Raw genomic sequence first — 20,301 nt, 5'->3', positions numbered from 1 at the left:
TCCGACAACTGTCTGTCTCGCCACCGCTTCGTATAGCTGGAGACATCGAACGCTTTCGGAGTGACAGACCACTTGCCCAACAGCCCCCCTTCCCCCCAAACGCAGTGACCGAATAAACCAAATTACCAATAAAAATCGCGGTTCACTACGGTGCTCGTCTTTGTGTGCGACGCTCATCTCCCTCCCTCTCTCGCTCTCTGTCCCACTATATTGTCTTTTGTTTTCAACAACAAAGCCGGGTCGACCTTGCTCTCAGGGCCACCTACCTATCCTCTATCCATTCGTCTCGCCTGTGAATAACTCCGACTCTCCACCAATCAATGGCCCTACCTTGAACCTATTCCCTCGTTCCCCGTTAATCTCCGCTTTTAAGGATCATCATCACCCATAACACTCGTGCCCCCTCGAAATCATGTTGTCCTCGAATCCAGCGGTCCCGATATCCTCTATCAACTTCGCGGATGATGAGAGGAAACGTCTGGCAATCTTGACTCATCACGGTCGAGAATTGTATACAGCTCACGATGGTCTCCCTTCTCCGGATAATCTGACGCCAATGTCTGGGAACACACCCGTAGACGGTATGACTCCAAGGACCGGAATGACACCTATCGGAACTCCACCCGACAGTCATCCACCGAGTCTCGTACCGAGTCGGAGACCCAGTCACATCATCTCTTCCTCTTCAGACGACGACGATCATGCACTGAGAAAAGTTCCAAGTCATCGAGACGAAGTGAGTCCTCATTTATTATTACCTATATATCATGCCTCTTGTTTTGCTTCAATCCTTTCCGCATACCTTGGCATTCGCTTTATTCGATTAGTCTCATGACCTATACCTCACCTCATCCCTCCTCCCGCGGATCGATCTCGTCGTACAGACGATTCGAGGGTTTCCTGGTCTACCAACCCCATTCTGGAGGAACCATCGGGTACAAGCCTAGGCTTGTCGTCACCACGGCAAACTTTCTTGGCAACCTCTGCCTCTCGAGCGCGATACAGATCACAGTATTGATCTCGGAGCTTTGCACTGTCTTGCTGTGTATCTTGTCCATATATACCATGACCGCAACCCTCTACTACCACCACTCCAATCACAGCTCGAGCTCCCATTTTCTCCGCCCTCCTCCTGATTTCCACCACCATCCAATCTTTAGACCTGCCTCCAATGCTCCTCCTGTTCCCCTCATCCCTTGGACTCATCTACCCAGAAAGGCCAAATCACGGCCAAACCTCAAACGTTTCTGGACTCGGGTGCGATAGACCTTACGAATCGTTACCGTGGAGGATCCTCTGCTGACCATCAATCCTTCAGAATGGGACCAGATCTCATCACGGTCATTCACCGCCGCGTGACTTGACCACTTCTCATGCCACTCATCGACCTTCCGTCCCCTCTGGACTCTCTTTCACTCCAGCTACACCTGGCGGGACAGTCCACCATCCAGCGACAGCTGCCCCTTCCCCTACTCCAGATCATCACCTTCCCCCAGGGTCTCGCACCGCTCCTCAGAGTCGCTCAGGTAGTCCACAAGACTCCCCAAATGCGACCCGGCATGCCAAGCATCACAATGGACCGCTGCATGATCTGAGAAGATTCCTCAACCATCACATTGGACACCATGATAACCACTCCAAATCGCATCACCCTCAGTCGGTCGCGTCCCAAGCCATGGCTACACACATGAACGAATCATCGACTCCTTCAGGAGCCTCGACTCCTGCCCCAAGTCATCATGGTGCGGCTACGCCCGCTATGCAGAGACGAGGCAGCTCGTTTGGAGGATTAGGTCAACATGCGCCCAGCGGAGTCCAAACGGGAACCTCCACACCGGCGGTCGGTGATGCCACGATGAAGGACAAGGACCATCATGGGGCTCACACATCACACTTGATCGGATTCATGAGGCATCATCACAAGGATCACAAGGACAAGGATAATGAAGCTGAAAAGTCTCATTCATCTTTGGCCAGCTTTTTCGGTCACAGCTCTGAGAAAAAAGAGAAAAAGAAGCGTTCCGAATCCAGACCAGGTTCTGCTGTGCCTTCCAGGACTCCGACATTGCACACCATTGAGCAGGAGAGCCTACCATCTACACCGATCGGCTCGCATCAGCCTTCACCAGCGACCACTCCAGGTATCGCCACGCCGAGGAATGCCGGCAACTACCCTGGAGTTCCCTATCCAGTCGTCGCCTTGACTCATCCGTCTTTACACGAAGCGACGCATGCGCATCTTTCCAAGAAGTATGGTAAATGGGGCAAGGTGCTGGGATCAGGTGCAGGCGGTACAGTGCGGCTGATCAAGGCGAACGCAAAGCAGGGCGGATCAACTTACGCCGTCAAAGAATTCAGACCTCGACGCCAGGGCGAATCGGAGAAAGAGTATCAGCGAAAAGTCACTGCAGAGTTCTGTGTCGGCGTGACCCTCAGGCACGTCAATGTCATTGAGACGGTCGATATCGTCAATGATCACGGGCATTACTACGAGGTGAGTCTGGACCTGGACGGCAATGGCTGACTATCGTCAGATCATGGAATATGCCCCATACGATCTATTTTCAGTGGTCATGTCTGGCAAAATGTCTCGGCCTGAAATCTATTGCGTATTCAGACAGATTATCGATGGTGTCAATTATCTCCACTCGATGGGTCTCGCACATCGTGATCTCAAGCTGGACAATTGTGTCATGACGCCAGACAACATTGTCAAGCTCATCGATTTTGGGACAGCGACAGTGTTTCACTACCCTGGCAAGCATCAAATTCCAGCATCTGGGGTGGTGGGGTCGGATCCATATCTTGCGCCCGAGGTGCTGAGCAGAGACACATATGACCCGCGATTGACCGATGTCTGGTCGGTTGCCATTATCTTCATGTGCATGGTTCTCAGACGGTTCCCATGGAAGATTCCCGACTACAAGACGGACATGTCCTACAGGTTGTACGTCAATACACATCCGGAATTGTGCCAGAAGCCCGAGATTCCCACCCCTACTCCATCCGTTGCGAACGGCGTCGAGTCCTCGGCCAAGATGGGAGGCCCTCACACATTATTGGCAGATGGCACAAGCTCGCTACCTTTCCGAACGCAAACATCCACTTCGACCGCATCGACCGCTGTAGATGCCAAGCAGCCGGAAACGGATAACCAAGAAGCAAGCTCATCGTCATCTGATGATGAAAAGTCAAAAACACCCTCTATTGCGACTTTGCATCTGCGGTCCTCTCCCACTGAGACACAGGATCCTTCTGATCAATATTTCCCTCGTCGAAGTGACACAGCCGTCTCAGTGCCGGATCACCCTACGCCTCGATCACCGTACAATGCTCAGAGGCACGGAACCCTACCGCCATCTGCGAATCTTGCATCACCTCAAGCGGATCGACAGAGACCCGGTCCTCATTCTCGTGCGCGTTCGAGCACAACCCCTACATCGCCTGCCCCTATGAGCCCGGTTTCTGAGATGACTGCCTCTCCTTCGAGAGCACCTTCACGGATGGAGCAGCAGGCCAAGCGGGAGCGAGCAGCGTCTATCTCGTCGACTCGAACCTTCCAGAGTGGTGGTGCCGAGTCCATCTTCAGGCTTTTACCCAGAGAGTCTCGCTCTGCCATCATGAGAATGCTCGCTGTGGAGCCGACTATCCGGTGCACATTGAATGATCTGCTCGTCGGACGCGGCAATGACGAGATGATGTGTCCTTGTGGATCTCCTGGCTGTGGTGGAAACCTCGCTGCTCCCCCCGCTGAAATCACAGGACTCGGCATCGACGAGGCGGACGAAGGCGATGAATGGGTCAAGAACATTGATTGTTGTAGCCATCATATCGGCAAACCTAGTAATCATTCGCATATCAAGGTCACGGTCGAGGAGAAGCCCAAAAAGAAGTTGTTCCATTAGGAAGGGAGTTTGGGAGTATAGTGATGGAGGAGCTGATACACGTTGGTTTCGCAATCAAAAAAATATGACCATCCTACCTTGTTGTCCTCCATAGTCCCGTCATTCATCATATCGTGCTCTGTCTGTCATTGTTTCTGAATTGACGATGATGAAGATCGCCAGGGCGACTTTGAATGTATTCTCTCTCTCACTCTTGCAAACTGCTGTAGCCATATCATAAGTGCCACACGTTAATCACACAGACCCAACCATTCCACGCGTTTTTCACGCCCTTGCCCAGTGGGAAAACGGGCTTTTTTTTCTCTCCTCCTGGCTGATGAAATCTGGTTTGTGTTGGGTCGAATTGAATTGGAATTGATTGACTGGCCGCATCGTTCTCGTTATCGTACTGGGTCAGAAAACCATCCACTTGGCTATACAAGGAGGTCTTGACGACTGCCAGCTATCCATCCTACCAGCCGCGACAGCTCCCGTTGAGTCACATTTTATCGGCGGCTTTACGCGCAAATACGGACAATTATATCAACCTGTGCTGTATGATGCTTGAGCAGTGCATCGTATAGTCTTCAAGCTATCAACGACAGTATCGTGCGGCTTAGCAAGAGCGAAGCGGTTGACCTGCGAATACACGAGACAAGCGATCGTCACATTTCCTCATCGGCCAATTCTCTCGCTCAGTCCTCCGCCCCATCCCTTATTTCTTTCACCGCAACAACAAAATGTTTCGCCCTCGAGGTCACGAGGGCTCACATCAGCCGGGAGACCCAACCTCTCCTGAGCCTGACACGCCTGCTTCTCATTATACCAATCGAGTGCACGACCAGGTCCCCACACCGATCACTGATCAAGGTGCTATCATGATGCCTGGAACCGGGACAGATGGTAGACCATTCTCTGGAGAAAATGGAGGACCATCTTCCGGCTCATCGGCGGCCGCGACAGCAGGTTCACATTCAGCCAAGCCTTCATTGAGTAGTCGAGGTGCACATGGAATGGGAGGAGGTAGTGGATCAGGCATGGGTGACCTGTCGAGCGAACCTAGGTTAAGAGGTCATGCCAAAGGTAAAGGAAGTGAATCTGGACTTGTGGGACTCGGTATAGCGACGAGAAGGGGCGAAAAAGCACCAAGATTGAGTTTTAAGCGATTGGTCAGTAGCAGTGAAGAGGTCAAAGGATTGGCCAAACGCGGCGCAAGGCTGGGTAAGTCACACTTGCTTCCGCGGGGGGGGGGGGGGGGGGGGTTCATCGATCCTCAGGCTGATGCGTCGATCAGGTCTATCACATCGCGCCTGGCTAGCCTTGACCGTCATCGTGGGCTTTGTGATGTTTACAAAGATCCTCCTGCGTAAGCGCATTATACGCTTCCGTCGTCTGACAACCTCTCAGCGTCCGACAATCGACGGTCTCACGCACATCATCTCGACGCACATGCCTTGATCCCACGCGATTATCTGAACAACTCGATGAGTGAACCCGCTCCCTTCGATTTTTGTCCCGTATTTGGTCCTGGAGATGCAATCGCAGAACGCAGAGGACAATTTGAATTGCTCAAGTCACGTCTTCACACCGGTACGGGGTCTCGAATCCAGAGGGTCCTACACAAGGCTATGAGCGGTGCTCCGATCACCATCAGCGTTTTGGGAGGTTCCAGTAAGTGTGGAGAGGCTTGTTCGTTGGACCAAATGTTGATTCTTCAGTCTCTGCATGCGTCGGTGCTGGAGATGACCCCATCGGCGAAAGATGCTACCCGCATAAGTTCTTCAACTGGTGGAACTCAGTCTTCCCTCATCCTGCAAATGAGCTCACAAACGGAGCGACGAGAAAGACAGACTCGGCTTACTATGCGTATTGCAACTCGCACCACCTTCCGGATCAGACCGATTTGGTCATCCTAGAGTTCGATGCCGCGGATCCAAAGTGAGTCTGGATGCGCCGAGTTATCAAGCGTGGCCCTGACTCGAACCTCCTCAGTGATCCCGATTGGCTCGCGCACTTTGAGTTGCTCGTTCGATCTGTCTTGGTCCGACCTGAGATGCCAGCTGTCATAATCCTTGGTCATTTCAGTCTGCAAGTGCAGGCTCAGAATGGATTCGCAGGACCTGAGCTGTTACACAACGTCGTCGCACAATTTTACGACGTGCCTCATATCAGGTGAGCCACAAGCAAATATCATCACTCGCATAGCGCTGACTCTACCTCAGTGTGAAAGGCGTGATCTACGAGCAATACCTTCAGAATCCCGAACGATCTCGATCCACATTCTACCACGATCCCAACCATGCCAACGCTGAAGGTCATGATTTAATCGCCGATGTCCTCATCTCGTACATGATGTCTCAGATCTGTTCTGGATGGTCGACACTCCAGGGGCATTCATTTGAAGTCCCTTCTTTCGGCATCGACGCCAGCGGTAGTGTTTCCGGTTCACCATCCTTGTTCGGGGGAGCTGGATTGCGCAAAGGCTCGTTTGGACAAGCTCAACAGGCTGGCGATGGAGACAGTGCTTCATCCACCTTCAACGAACAGTGGCACGGACTCAAGGTCCCCAATGCTAGATTGAGAGATCGCCCCAACGACGTGGTCGACTTCAGAGAGATTGAACCGTTTTGCGTCGCAGCTAGTGACCTGATCAACCCTCTTCCACCGAGTCTATTCTATGGTTCTGGATGGAAAGTTTATCACCCGCCTAGGCATGCGGTCGTAGAAGACAGGCATTACTGGTGGGTATCACGTCTTGGAACTGGTATGTGAAAGAGGATTTAGACTGACTCCACGTTTAGGTATGCGGAGCATCCGTCGTCTCGACTACGTATACCCCTGAAACTCGGTGCTGGAGACGTCGGTATCTATTTCCTCCAGAGTCCAGTTGATAAACCATTGGGTAAAGTCAAATGTTGGGTCGATGACAATGTGGCCGGAGCCAAAGAGTTGTCTGGAACGGCCGACATTGAGGAAGTAATGGCGACGTGAGTGCACCAAGGGGTCAAGGATCAGTAGCGTTTTCCTGACCAAGGATGATTCAGCCTCACCATCATCGATCGTCACGTATCCAGAGGTTCTCACTTTGTGGAATGCCAATTAGAGGGCGAAGTAGGTTCTGCCTCCCCTCCTTTCAAGATTTTGGGAGTGTGAGTGGCTACTGGCCCATTGTTGTGAAGGGGGATATGTCGCTGATGGATGATTCTAGCTTCACAACATGATGCGTGTAGGAATGTACATGGTCATTGAGATGGGATCAGTGGACCTTGACAGCCACGCCATGGGATTCATTTCTTCATTCATATATACGCACGCTCCTTGGGTAATCTTTGTCACTCTTCCGAGCTGCAACATAGCATAGAGCAATTTGGATGATTTCTATTTTCCGGATTAAAAAAACTACAATGGTCTTTGTCACCCTCTATTTCGCATGCATCTCGATGATAGAGTGGAACAGCGCTCTCTCAGGGTCAGGGTTGGATTGGAGGTATCTACCTGACTGAGTTTGGATGGCGCGATTATCACCAGCATCTGCTTCTCCACCTCTGCGCGAGATGAGTCATTTTCTGGAGCGACGGCCCTGGGCGGGGGCTACGGATGTCGGTCGAGTGTTCGCGTTGACCTAAATGATGCATCGTAAAAAGCTTATTTAAATCATCGAATCGACGAGGGCACACGGATCCTATCATTGATGATCTGATCCAAACGAAATTGAACATCATCTCTCACTCTCCACTTGACGACCATCTTTGAGCTGGCTGGTTACTTGAGGAGATTCTCGAGACAGAGAATCGAGACCCTCGAGACATAGTCTCATCCTACCAGTGTCCGCCCCGGCAAGCTCGCACTCTTTTTGGCAATTAAATTGGGTGGTTGGTGGTGGCCGAGGGTGATCTTTCCCCCTCCCCCCGGCCGACGCCTCCTTTTTTTTGAGATTCGCTCCTCGCACTGATACGGACCGAACCACCGACAGGTCGGTCCTGATTATCAAGAAGAAGTGGTCCGAACCTATACAGTGCTCTCTTCCATTGGTCAGGTCTGAGAAGAGGACAGTCGACGATCAACCCTCTATCGACGACGAAACCCCATAATTGCCTAAATTGTGGCTGCTCTTCTTCCCCTTTCCTCCATTCCTCCCGGCCCGAAATCCAAGATTAGCACACACACCACCCACACATCCCATACAGCGAAAGGCATTCCTTTTCCCAACAAGTACACTTGCTGTTATGATCTTGGATATATCCCCACAACTTTTGGTCGTCGGATGGCACTGTTGACAGGCCTCGTGCTAGCGTCGACGCAGGGCTAAGATTTCGTGAGGCTGGTTCACCTTATCTCTGGCATCACCGTCTCGGCGTCGCCGACGGATTCGGCGATTGGAGAGCCAGCAAAGCTTAGGACGGCGGACTCCAACCGCCGGTGCTGAGGTCATACATCCATTCATTCATTCATCCATCCCCTTGCATATCCATTGGGGGCGGAAAGATACCTGAAACAACGAGGTTGCCTCTAAGCGTATCCAACCTGCCTTTGGATTTTCCCCTCGTCATTCATTGGATCCCTACCTTGGGGGGCCAGGTCAAGATGTCATCCTCTTCTCGAAACTCTCTACCCATCTCTCGGACGAACACTGGTCTCTCTCACTCCAGTAGTATGCAAACGCTCTCCAGCAGCAGCATACACGATACACCGAGGGAACACACGACTACTTTATCGCACAAGCTCCTTAACATGTTCAGCTCTCAACCTCATGCTGTCTTTCAGGCTACCGTCACAATACACGAGCTTGCCAATGTTCCACAACTCGCTGGACAGTTCACAGTAGACTGGAAGTTTAGAGGTCATAAGCCGAAAGCTAAGGATCTGCGTGAGTCCCGCCATGCGACGCTGGCATTCAATTCACTTCACTGACGCTGATGCCGCGCAGTCGCCACGAAGAGTCGAGTGCATAGTAAACCGTCCCTCCCCAACTTGAAGCTCTCTACCATCTCCTCATCATCCGCGTCTTCCCTTTCCGTCAATAGCATTTCCACTTCCACCTCGGCGACGACCACCCCGGGCTCTCCCTTACCTCCCGCTCACTCCACCTCCCCTCATCTGCCTTCAACCACAGGCCGACTGCCCCCTCATCCTTCCAAATCCCTATCACTGCCACCTCATGCCACATCATCCAAGTCGGTTCACCTCCCTTCCCCGCTGCACAATTCTGCTACCCCGACCACCGTGACAGGAAGGACCGTCGAGAAAAAGGCCTCGGATCCAACACCGCTGAGGAACAGCATCACGCCTCCTCCCTCGTCCTCGGGGCCTGTCTTCGTCCAATCTCCCACCGTCCTTGACGAGCCCAAAGAGGATCCTGAACTGCTCAACCAGAAACCGAGGAATGGATCTCTCAGCAGCGAAGGCTCTTCCCCTGGAAGCACAGGGACAGGTAGCTCTGGTCCCAGATCACCCGCTCAGCGGATAGCGGCGAGTCTACAGATACCAGTCGTGAACGCTTCGAACACTTCTCCACCTTCTTCGTCACCTCTCTCAGGTCGTCAAAGTCGTCCTTCCTCAGCCTTGTCCACGGCATCTTCTCGCCTCGCAGCTTCGTCTTCTGGTGTTGCATCTCCTGGTGCACGTTCAGGTAGCACACCCACAGTCGCGGCTCTCGTGGAACCGCTGCCATCGAGTAGCATGCCGCCGCCGCCCGTACCAGGACACAGACGCGTGTCTCAGCGATCCACAACAGAGTCGTCAGTCACATGCGGAGACTCGCCTCTTGACTCAACGCGTAGACGCACGAGCTCTGGTCCAGCGTCAAACACAAAGCAGCAAAATTCCTTAGGCTCTTCATCTCATCGCAAAGGAGAAACCCCGGCCCAAATTCTGAAATCCCATACCTGTACTTGGGATTATGAGGTGGAGCATACACTCCGCATCCCTCTCACGAAGTCCGCCATTGGATCCTCCAGCTCTTCTCTCAAGCTCGGGCATGCCCAGAGTCGCGCGCCGGTTCTCGGAGCAGGACCCATGTCAGAATCGGGGATGCGACTGGTGATCTATCAAATGCCAACGGCCTTCGCGACGAGTGGGGCGCATGCCAATGGGGCAAAAGACACGCTCACATCTGCGTTGCATGCCGCTCACGTCGCGAATCATCAAGGGGATGGTAAACATGGTAACCCTAGTGAGGGGAGACAAGGATCCCAAGCGGAGACACTCAAAACTGCTTTTGGAATGGTTGATTTCGATCTCGCACCGTTTGCTGGCAAGGGACCTACGACCAGAAGGTTTCTTCTGCGGGGAAGCAGGACCAATGCGACGATCAAGGTAAGTCCAGCAAGGGACCACACCGAGCATCGGTCTGACACGTTGCAGGTCTCTGTCGAAATGAAGTGGCTGGCAGGAGAGGAACGATTCGTCCCGTAAGTCGACCGTGTCTCCTCCAAGTACTTTGACTGAGGTTCGCGACAGTCCGCCCCTGCAGGAAGGTCATCATGTCACGGCCATCTCAGATATTGTGGCGCACGATGCTGAAGATCGTATACGAACAGACCGTGAGGGACCATCTTTTTCAGTTGATTGCGCTCTGACTTTGCCATCACAGTCGACCTTGCGAAAACCCCTTCAAACTCGTCTTCAGCTTCTTCATTTGTCTCCGCACGTACCCCCTCCAACTCTTCGTCCGTTGAGGGTTCACGTCAACTTTCTCACGTCGATTTGACCGAAACCGCATCGTCCGCCCCTCCCTCCAAGCATTACGGAGGACTCCTGCAAGCGGCTGACGCGGAACGCCGCGAAGTGAGCGGCGGTAGCAGTCACCATCACCATCATCACCATCCTCATCGACAGTCGTCAAAGACTTCATCCCGGAGCTCATCCTACAATCCGAGCCCTGCCGACTCGTCTACACACGTGCCCAAAGCCACGTCATCGTCCGTGGCTCTCGATGTGCCATCTCACGCCAATCGCTTCCCCTCGACCGCTCAACGTCACCATCACCACCGTCATCATCATCACCATATCCGTGATCGACCGTTTGTCCCACGAGACAAGATTGAGCATTTCCCTGCGGAATTCATCATTGAAGCTATCTTCAATCCTACCGCTGCCAAGGAAGAAACGCCTTTCACCTATGTCCCAGTGGAACAACAAGGATTGAATCTCGAAGGCGGACTGGCAACATTGCACAAAGTCATTGCTTCCGCCGCTGCACGTGAAGAGACGGATGGGGGTTCCATCACGACAGAAGATTCGAACAATCGAGACGGCGACGGGGATAATGGCGCGTGTGGCAAAGGTGCGGGTAGAGATAAGCTCGGCTGGGGAGAGAGGATGAGACAGCGAAGGGAAAGGAAGGCGAGTCGAAAACTGAGTAGGACAGGGTCGACGCCTCCTATTGCCGTGGACTAGATATCGTTTTCTTTAAACGTCACTTGTAGCCTTATCATATACGCACACCATGTGGGATATTTTCCTCTCTGTATGCACATACTTTGTTCTGATCCGGGTTGTCAAATCTTCAGTGCATTCATATGTACATGGCTGTGGATTCCGAATTTTGGATCGGCGCTGACACATGACCGTGCCTGCTTTTCTTTTTCTCCCTAGCTACAGTATCACCGTGACCCCGAATCCCATTCAAAGTCTTTGGGATTCTCGGTTGCATCACCTGTCCAACATCACCACTTGGGCAAAATGACCGGTTCCATTCATCCATAGCCACGCACAAAGAGTCGTACATACGTGACGACTTCGAGAGGACCAGCGATGAGATACATATATCTATGGGAGTCCACGATTCTTTCCACTTCTCGTCTTCTCTTCTGACCACACTTGACCACCCACCATTAGCGACCTTGGTCTGACCGTTGACGATCATGGCCCCGTCAACGACCTTCCCGAGGGCTCAGGCGCTGATTTTATGCATGGCCAAGATCTCAGAGGCCGTGGCGGTGTGCTTCAGGTGAGTCCAGTGTATCAGAGTTGCACTCTTTCCCCCCCTTGCCACTCCGTGTCTGATCCCACATATTCAGAATGCCATTCGTCAACCAGATGGTGGTGAATTTTGGGAGATCTCCAGCCTCTGCACCCCAATACGCAGGCATCATCGATTCAGCGCTCATCGCTACGGAGTGTGAGTGGTGGGGAATTCAACCATACCGCGTCGATAGACATCGCGAAAACGCGAATGTAGAAGGATGCCTCGTTGACGCCTTCTTTGACCCTTTTGTCAGTCATCTGCGCCCCAATCTGGGGTACACTAGCGGATAAAGTGGGTCGTAAACCTTTGGTCATCCTTGGTCTGGTCGGTTTCGCTCTCGCTGCCATGGGCATGGGTCTGGCTCAAAATCTCTGGCAAGCAATCTTGGCGAGATGTATCTGTGAGTTGGCCATTGATTCTGGCCCACGTGGAGAGAGACAAAAGGGATCGAGGTGCTTGATGACTGGCGCTGATCAAGCTGCTCGCTCCTTAGCTGGCGTTCTTGGAGCTGTGGCAGTCCTTGTTCGAACGGTCCAGTTCGAAATTACGACCTCGGAGCATGTCGACAAAGTGTTGATGTACATGACTCCCTGTTGGGCCATCGGAGCAAGTATCGGTGAGTGGCAGTGACGATCATTGCTTGCGCAACGTTTTAACTGATGAGATGGCCCAAAGTCATCCAGGACCACTGATCGGCGGAGCTTTTTCTGAACCTGCTAAACGTCTTCCTGCTCTATTTTCTGGTACGCTTTTCGATCGATTCCCATACCTTCTCCCAGCACTCGTTTCCGCCTGTGTCCCTGTATGTACGGCCATTGGATACTTGTTCCTAGTCCCAGAGGTGAGTGTGGCAAGGGAAGAAATGTGGCACATTACAGTTAAAAAGCTGATCTGTGTATCCACCTTTGTCAGACCCTCGGCAATCCCATTGCGGAGTCTCCCAGCGAGCAAGCTTCAGCAGCTGAAGATGCCGAATCTGAATGTATGCCACTATTGGGCGGAGCTATCAACCATGATGCTGCAGAGACTCTTTCAACCTGGTCACTTCTCACAGACGTGAAAATCGCGTACGCGCTATTGTGTTCTGCTCGTGAGCTTTGAATGTGGCACCGGCGGGGTTCCTGGGCCGGGAGTGGGGGGAGTGGCGTCGTCGTACTGATGAATCGGTGCCAGTTCTCGCTTTTGTGTCCATGGCGTACTGCGCCGGATTCATGATGATGGCATCTACTGCAGTGAAAGAAGGTGGTCTAGGTCTATCGGTGAGCCGAGTAACCGTTAGAAGGTGCCTCAAACTGACTTTCTGCCCTCAGCCCTGGCAGACCGGTATCATGCTTGCCATCTCGTCACTTCTTGGATTCTTCGTCTCGTCCAATGTCATGCCCTTGCTTAGTGATCGATACGGATACTATAGGACCCTTCGTCTCACTTCCTTCGCCCATGTCATGTTGTTCCCATCCGTCAGTGTATTGAGCCTCATGGCAAGATATCAAGGAGGGGTGAAGATTTGGTCCCTGCCAGTATTGGCCATCATCATGGTTTGTTATGAAGTGGGCGAGGTATCTTATACGTGAGTGCAAGGAAATCAAGGGACGGTAGGGTTGATCAGGCTGACTTGTCACCAGTCCCATGGATGTGGTGTTCTCGAATCGATCGCCACGAGGCTGTCTCGCCCACGTCAACGGATTCGCTCTCAGCGCTGCGTCCCTGGGTCGAGTGGCTGCTCCTGCATTGTCTGGCCTCTTATGGTCCATGACGATGCAGACCAGATCCTTGATAGGGAGTCAACTCATGTGGATCATCTTCACCTTTGTCGCTATCATTTGGCATCTCACTACTCGTCGATTGTCATCCCCTGTCGAGTTCAAATTGCGAGCCCAGTACGCCTCAATCCGAGATGTCGAAGCGGGTGTAGCCATCTCTCGCGTCTCTTCATTCGGCTCGACAGGTACCACGGATACACTTGTCAAGACACCTCCTCTCAAGGGCAAGTCTTTCGAATCAGTTCTGGACGCTCTCAAATCTGTCAAATCCGTCTTTCGATCCAAATCACTCTGGTCTGATGTAGAAACGGTGACCACTACGAGCACCACCACAAGCACCCCCGATATGTCTTTTGATGCTTATTGGGCATCGTTTGCCGACCGGCTCGACAGTTCACCTTATGTTCCCATGCCTGATCGACGCGAGGTTGAAGGAGACGAATATGGCGATGGCATTTACATCCATCGAGCGATCAAACCGCATGTGGAGATTGACAGGCGAAAGCCCGACTTTAGCAAGACCCCACAGTGGATCATTCCGAAGAAGAAGAAGAAGGAGAGTGGTCAAAAGGTCGATGGGTTGGGTCTGGGGGAGATTGATGTGTCTGCAAGTGAGAGTGAAAGGGGAGGTGACGTGACAAACGGCGCCGCCGGCGGGGCGCAAGGTGGCAGTGTAGTTAGTGAAGAGACCGTGAGCGAGAATGTGGGTGGAAGTGAGGGTAATGATTGGGACGGAGCTGAGAGGATCAAGAGGGGTAAGGTAGAAGAAAATGGTCCAGTCTTCAAAGACTCGGACGTTGCGGGTTCTCCAACGCCCAGTGTCATGTTTGAGTAGCCCGATGGCGAAAGATTGAGTGGTCATCTATTGGATGAGCAGTGATTTGGCTTCTTTACACAGTCTACATATAGATACAGAGTGCAATGCAATGCAATATAATCCAGTACCCTTGAAAATCATCTTGGACCCCATCATAGATTCGCTCACGATCAACGTACCTCAGACCTCATTCACAAACAAAAGCTGCCACATGCTGACATCACTTTGCCGAAGTCCGCAGCTCTCTGCAATGGAATCAGGACCGCGCTGTTCCTGATCGAGCGAAAGAGAAAACAACATTCCCCTCTCGATCACACAAACGCCACATTACTATATACATACATACTGTACTTCTGTTATCAACGGGTTCCTGGAAGGGCGCAGTCTTCGCTCCAAACCTTCTCTTGCCAACAAAGCCAATTGAGGCGCCCAGCGACTCACGATGAATAGCTTGCCAGCGCGAAACCCCCCAACATGGGAAGTTGCATAATCAGACAAACAAACGAGAATGATACAGATTATGACTAAGAAAAAGATGAGACGAGTCGGCTCCATAGGGGTCAAAACGACTTTACAATGCGAATCGACTCCAACACCCGGAAAACATTAAAAACCACAGTCTACCCAAATGAGGCGCCGCATTACGGACCCATACCACCCGGAGCAGAGCCTAACCCGGCACCCCAAGCCCCTAGTCAATCTTGATGCCTCCAATCTTCATTATTGCTGTTTTCGAAATTCAATGGGTACCCAGAGAACGGTGGAGGGCCAGACTGCGCGAGACACAAAGAGAAAAGTCAGTCACGATGATTGGATTGTCACAGTCTCCGAAAACTCTCACCTCTGGAGGCCATGAGATGGAATCTTCACTCTGTCTTGGTGTGTAATGATGGACTTCGTACCGTGGTGTCGAGTGGGAAGCCTGAGCGTTGAAGACGGGTGTAGGTGGATCGTAATTCCTCATACCGGAGCCTGAGGAATACCTCGGATCGACAGAACGACCCTCTTGATTCAGATACGGTGAGGCGTTGGGATTGCCGGGCTGCAGGAAGGGGGAAAAGGATGGTCATCAGCGAAGAGGAAGGGAGGTGTGAAGGGTCTGGGTCAAGCTCACCGAATCCGTAGACATATTTCTACTCCTCGTCCTTTGATGCATGGGTGTGAAATGCTCCATGGGTTGATAATTTCCATTGCCATTACTCGATGACGCGGAACTGGGTCCACCTTCAGCTGTCGATGGCGCGGACGCTTCCTGCGCGAAGAGGCAAGACATCAGCGAGCGTCCCGCGTAGACGGATAATCCGAGGCAAAGGCAGAGGCGAAGCATGAAATGCATGGACCCCCGCCCTCCCTCCTCCCCACATTCAGAACCATGTACTCACTCCACTTCTCCTTGGTGATGCATTACCACCACCTTGCTGGTACACACCGAATTGACCGCTTTCATCCGGTTTGACATCCCATGATGTGGATCCAGTGTTCCCTCCAGGTCCACCACCCATGCCTGCACCGCTGGGACCCCCACCCACACCATTGCCATTGTTTGCTCCGTCCTTTGGACCTCCTTCAGATGTCGATGGGTAACTCGGCATCCGTAAAGAGTAAAGCTGCCGTCTGAGATCTGAATTTTCATCTCGGAGGTATGCGTTTTCAGCTTGAAGGGTCGCAAAGTCTTTATTGGACTGAGGTGAAAGCGGGCCTCCAGATTGAGATCCACGTTGTGAAGTGTAATAGGCTGATTGACTGAGTTGTCTCCGAGCATCTTCCAATTGAAGTGTGAGGAGCTGCACAGATTCTTCGAGCTAGGAAGGGGGGGCAGGGGGTTGGATCAGTCGAGATTATAGGCACGTTTATGTTTAACTCACTGCTTTGAGATGAGCTTTTCTCTTTTCCCTATGCCGCCTTTGGGCTTTTGCATTCCTCGTCCTGTTATCCCCATCTTCCAACATTCCAGATCCAGATGGCATCATTCCCATACCGATACCACCACTTGCACTCATCATTCCAGGTGGACCTGGACCTGGGCCCATCAGACTGGGTCCAGCACCCATACTGCCTCCTCCTCCGCCTCCTCCTGGTCCAACGGCGGACACTGCTGCCGCCGCCATCACACTGTTCATATCGTTCAAACTTGGATCTATAGATACCTCGCCCCCGTCGTCCGAGTGGGGGTCGTGATAGTTATTATCGTATGCTTCGTCTTCCTCGACTTCGGCTTGTCTGTGTCGAGTAGAAGCTGCCGTTGATTTTTTATTCGAACTAGTAGTAGCAGCTGTAGCTGTAGCTGTAGCTGTAGTGGTTGTCGAAGTAGATGCTCTACTACTTCTACCACCACCACCACGTATAGCTGGCATGACAGTGGGGGAAATTTATATGAGGTGGATCTTATGTACGAGAAAATGTTCGTAAAGCTGACGAGAGAGACAACTCAGTCGGCGGGGGGCCAGAGAGGGAGGCGGCGGCGGGCCAGAAAGGCGCCGAAAAACCCAACAGGCGGGGGGCTCGAAAAAAGAGAATAATTCCCCCCCCTCTCTCTCTCTCTCTCTCTCTCTCTCTCTCTCTCTCTCTCTCTCTCTCTCACTTTGAATCACGCGGCGAATGTATGGGACCGAAGAAGTTTCAATTGCCGGGTGGGCGGGAATGGGATTGTGCTGCTGTGGTTTGACTGCTGCCAGCGACTCCACTCTGTTTAAAAAAATAAATAAAAAATATCTATCATCTTGTGACTTTTTCGTCTGAACTACCCTGGTATGGTAATTGAGAAGTGAAATGATGCTGCTGGTGCTTCGCTGAACCAAATGAGGGCATGGTGAGAGATCCAAGGGAGTGGGAATCAAGGACGAGAGAGGCGAGGAAGAGGAGAGGACGAGAGAGAGAGACAGGCAGAACGTGAGAGGGAGAGCCCAAAAGTGATCGAGATACAGAAAGTGAAAATCTCCTGTCGTGTCTCACTGCTCTGACGATCTTCCCCTGCTCAAAGCAGGCGAAGGTCGCTAGATCAGGAACTATCTGTTGAATACACATTATAGTGTGGGACGATCGAAAACATGTGCAAAAAGCCAGCATGCCTCGAAGGCAAGGCCAGGCTAGACTTGGCTTTCTACGCTTGGCTCAATCACAATTCGGTACGGGGCTTATACATGTCATGGACTTGCCGAATCGAGGTCCGTCCATTTTACAGTTCCGGGACTAGCGTCGATCACCTATACCTACACCATGAATATGAACCTTTTGGTCCAAAGATACCGGGACAAAATACACTTCGGACCAGAACAACAGTTGGTGGGGGTGAGGAACGTGTGGCCACCGATCATATGGCGCCATTCCATGATTCATGGGGATAGGGGGGACAGTGGGGGAAGCGAGGACTATCTAGTTATGAATCTGTTGTCTGTTTTTTCCCTCCTTTTGCCTCCGGTCAGTCCAGTGGAGCGGCGAAACGTTCGACCGCCTATGATCTCCTTAACCCAAGGATGACATGTGGATCAAAGAATCCATGCTAGGTCGGAGCAACACGGCGAGAAACGGTCCGACTCGTGGAGCAATCTGCCATCAAGGAATGAAAGGTGTAAAAAGCACTTTTGCCCTGAAATGGGTGGGGGGAACACTACTGGACACAGAATCAATCACCATGCTGGGTCTTGTCTATCTCTCTCTCTCTCTGCCGGCTCCACAGACGACGGGATCTCGTTTCGGACCTTACTAGCTATGTTGAGCGCTCGCAGGCGGAGCTTGCCGCTCAGTGCGAAACTCGCCGAGCGGACGGACGAGTTTTTTTTTTCTAATTTTGCTTCGACCGACGAACGGCCGCGGACGGTGCGTTGGCTGATCATTTGGAGGATCAATAGCCTAGATGGTGGTTGTCGGTGCGGTCTCAGGGTTTGACATCATGGCCTCGAGGAAGTAGTTCGGTCCGCACATGAAATGTTTACATGCTCCGACAGGGTGAATGACAAAAAAGGTGAAGAATTGAAGGATGGATTATCCGACGTTTTCATCCCGCCATCAATAAATCGCATAATCCTCGCCCCAATCTTCCTCCGTAATGGTCTGTTCAGCGTCAGCATGATTGTCATCCAAATGAGGCTCCACTCATTAGCCAAGCGAGGTAGATCATCCCTATCGCACCAATGTTGAGAAATGTCGTGAGGAACGCTCCGTTAACCTTTTGATTTGAAGCCTGACGGAGAGGGTCAACCTGTCGCCGTACATTCTTCCGCCCTCCCCACTCACATCACACAAAGGCTGTGACGCCAGGAAGAAAATGACTTGGCCGCCTACAAACATGGCGAATGCGACAACGTAGAAGACTGCAAGGTCATCAGACTCATCATGTGGGACGCTTTACTCACTCGCAGGTTTGACCTCTCGAAGCTTGTACGAGACGATAAAGAGCATGATACCGAGGTTTGCCACGGCAGCGCTGGATGCGCCGTTTAAGCTGGGCACTTTTGCCGCGTCTACTCCGACCGACTGTCCCATAATACTCACAAGGCAGGCCATATCAAAGTGAGGACGAAGAGTGTTATGGAACGCAGCGATGACGGATCAGAACTATCAATCCGAAACGTTTCTGTCCAGTGGAGCCCAATGTCGAGAGCGATATATAGTGTGGGCGCAAAGAACAATGCAGCGATGACACATAACGGTACGACAGCCGCGGGCGTTCCGTCTCTGTGAAGGTGGGATGAATTAGCGAGAGCAGCTTGAGCCTTTGCGGAACCACAACGTGGAGGGCGAGATGGACGCTGATCAACTTACTCGACCACTTGCGTCGCTACAATTGCGTTTCCTAACAAGACCCAGAAGAAAGAGACTATCAGAGCAATATGAATAGCCGAGAGAACGGTCAGAGCGGTCGTCCCTGGAAGGGGTCTAGGTGAGCGAGTCCGAAGGGAGAGATTCTTTTCTGTACATTGTACCCACCCTGCTCCAGCAAAGACGACATGGTGATGATCTGCAGCGCCGAATGCAGTGCAAAGCCCTGGCCCGTCGTCAATCGCTCGCTTGGCTGGCTAGCTGCCTTCCTTGCAGATTCACACTCACTCCCAACAAGAGCCTCAATTCTACTCTGCCAACCGCTGCTCGTCTTCTCGATGCGAGTGAGATGAGTACAACAGTCACGATCAACGCTACCGCAGATAGGACGACGAGCGCTACGTGCGAGGAGCATCAGCATAGGTTGGGCACGTCTATAAGAGCTGTTGTGGACCCACCGACATCCCCTATGGATCCACGATGACTGACCCAGGGTATCTCGCAATTTGCCCCCAAGCCTGTCCCTGAATCCCTCCTCGCAGTCATGACGTTGGCATCATCTCGCGAGCTTTGCACATCCTTGAGTGGATCAGAATGTAGAGTTGGATGCACATATGAAGCGGAGGACTCACGACATCGTATTGGTTGTAAAAGTCTGAAGAGGTTGGAAAGAGGGTTGTTAGGAATTCTGAGTCACGATTCCAGAGCTGGTTGAAGAAGAGGTTGCATTGAGGGAGTGGGGCGTGCTGGCCTGAAGAAGGAGGCACCTGTCAGCGGGCCAAAACAACTAAAAGTCTATTTGCGTGGACGCACAGATCCAGTGAAAGTCCCCAAAGTCGTCTGGCATGGCGTTTCGGTGGATATGCGCAAAGATGGCCTATGAGCCGGGTCACGGAGGATGCTGAGATGCCGCCAGGAAGGTCAAGAGATAGTGCAAGGGGTAAGTAATGAGGATGGAGAGGAATCGAACCGGTCGTCTAGGCGTCCCACGTTGCGCAGTGAGCCCGGGGTGTGTGTGAATGTCCAGGAAAATGTCAAAGGTGAGATGGAGAGCAACGAGCCTGTCGTCGGGTCGTGAGAAGCGAGAGACACGATGGTGCTGTCAGGTGGACA

At 52.3% G+C, this 20,301-nt stretch overlaps 6 protein-coding genes across 6 annotated transcripts; 4 read left to right on the top strand and 2 right to left on the bottom strand.

Moving 5' to 3' along the window:
- Positions 1-1,675: 1,675 nt before the first annotated feature.
- On the top strand, positions 1,676-3,905 carry BD324DRAFT_606804 (kinase-like domain-containing protein; the record flags this gene model as incomplete). The annotated part of the gene is made up of 2 exons (XM_022014028.1): positions 1,676-2,494; positions 2,535-3,905. 2 exons carry the CDS (start codon positions 1,676-1,678, stop codon positions 3,903-3,905), a joined length of 2,190 nt encoding a protein of 729 aa, XP_021874839.1.
- A 321-nt stretch (positions 3,906-4,226) lies between these two features.
- BD324DRAFT_613456 (hypothetical protein) lies at positions 4,227-7,495 on the top strand. Its single transcript, XM_022014499.1, has 9 exons — positions 4,227-5,105; positions 5,179-5,250; positions 5,292-5,555; positions 5,603-5,822; positions 5,877-6,056; positions 6,107-6,625; positions 6,686-6,871; positions 6,929-7,033; positions 7,093-7,495. Exons 1-9 carry the CDS (start codon positions 4,625-4,627, stop codon positions 7,103-7,105), a joined length of 2,040 nt encoding a protein of 679 aa, XP_021874838.1. The 5' UTR covers positions 4,227-4,624; the 3' UTR covers positions 7,106-7,495.
- A 973-nt stretch (positions 7,496-8,468) lies between these two features.
- Positions 8,469-11,282, top strand: BD324DRAFT_606802 (hypothetical protein; the record flags this gene model as incomplete). Its single annotated transcript, XM_022014027.1, has 5 exons — positions 8,469-8,751; positions 8,812-10,199; positions 10,248-10,294; positions 10,344-10,426; positions 10,477-11,282. 5 exons carry the CDS (start codon positions 8,469-8,471, stop codon positions 11,280-11,282), a joined length of 2,607 nt encoding a protein of 868 aa, XP_021874837.1.
- Positions 11,283-11,749: 467 nt separating this feature from the next.
- On the top strand, positions 11,750-14,448 carry BD324DRAFT_606801 (major facilitator superfamily domain-containing protein; the record flags this gene model as incomplete). The annotated part of the gene is made up of 9 exons (XM_022014026.1): positions 11,750-11,835; positions 11,906-12,006; positions 12,107-12,253; positions 12,347-12,469; positions 12,537-12,694; positions 12,766-12,943; positions 13,027-13,112; positions 13,164-13,420; positions 13,476-14,448. The coding sequence occupies 9 exons, from the start codon at positions 11,750-11,752 to the stop codon at positions 14,446-14,448; spliced, it is 2,109 nt and encodes a 702-aa protein (XP_021874836.1).
- A 677-nt stretch (positions 14,449-15,125) lies between these two features.
- BD324DRAFT_648046 (hypothetical protein) lies at positions 15,126-16,784 on the bottom strand (the record flags this gene model as incomplete). Its single annotated transcript, XM_022017769.1, has 5 exons — positions 15,126-15,203; positions 15,272-15,472; positions 15,545-15,682; positions 15,813-16,232; positions 16,296-16,784. 5 exons carry the CDS (start codon positions 16,782-16,784, stop codon positions 15,126-15,128), a joined length of 1,326 nt encoding a protein of 441 aa, XP_021874835.1.
- Positions 16,785-18,502: 1,718 nt separating this feature from the next.
- Positions 18,503-20,035, bottom strand: BD324DRAFT_648045 (chitin synthase III catalytic subunit-domain-containing protein; the record flags this gene model as incomplete). The annotated part of the gene is made up of 10 exons (XM_022017768.1): positions 18,503-18,610; positions 18,664-18,740; positions 18,783-18,853; positions 18,922-19,104; positions 19,192-19,294; positions 19,357-19,414; positions 19,477-19,586; positions 19,647-19,767; positions 19,821-19,939; positions 20,002-20,035. The coding sequence occupies 10 exons, from the start codon at positions 20,033-20,035 to the stop codon at positions 18,503-18,505; spliced, it is 984 nt and encodes a 327-aa protein (XP_021874834.1).
- Positions 20,036-20,301: the final 266 nt, after the last annotated feature.

The sequence above is a fragment of the Kockovaella imperatae genome (assembly GCF_002102565.1).
Source record: "Kockovaella imperatae strain NRRL Y-17943 chromosome Unknown BD324scaffold_1, whole genome shotgun sequence".
Lineage (NCBI taxonomy): Eukaryota > Fungi > Basidiomycota > Tremellomycetes > Tremellales > Cuniculitremaceae > Kockovaella > Kockovaella imperatae.
This window is presented reverse-complemented; position numbering and strand designations above follow the sequence as displayed.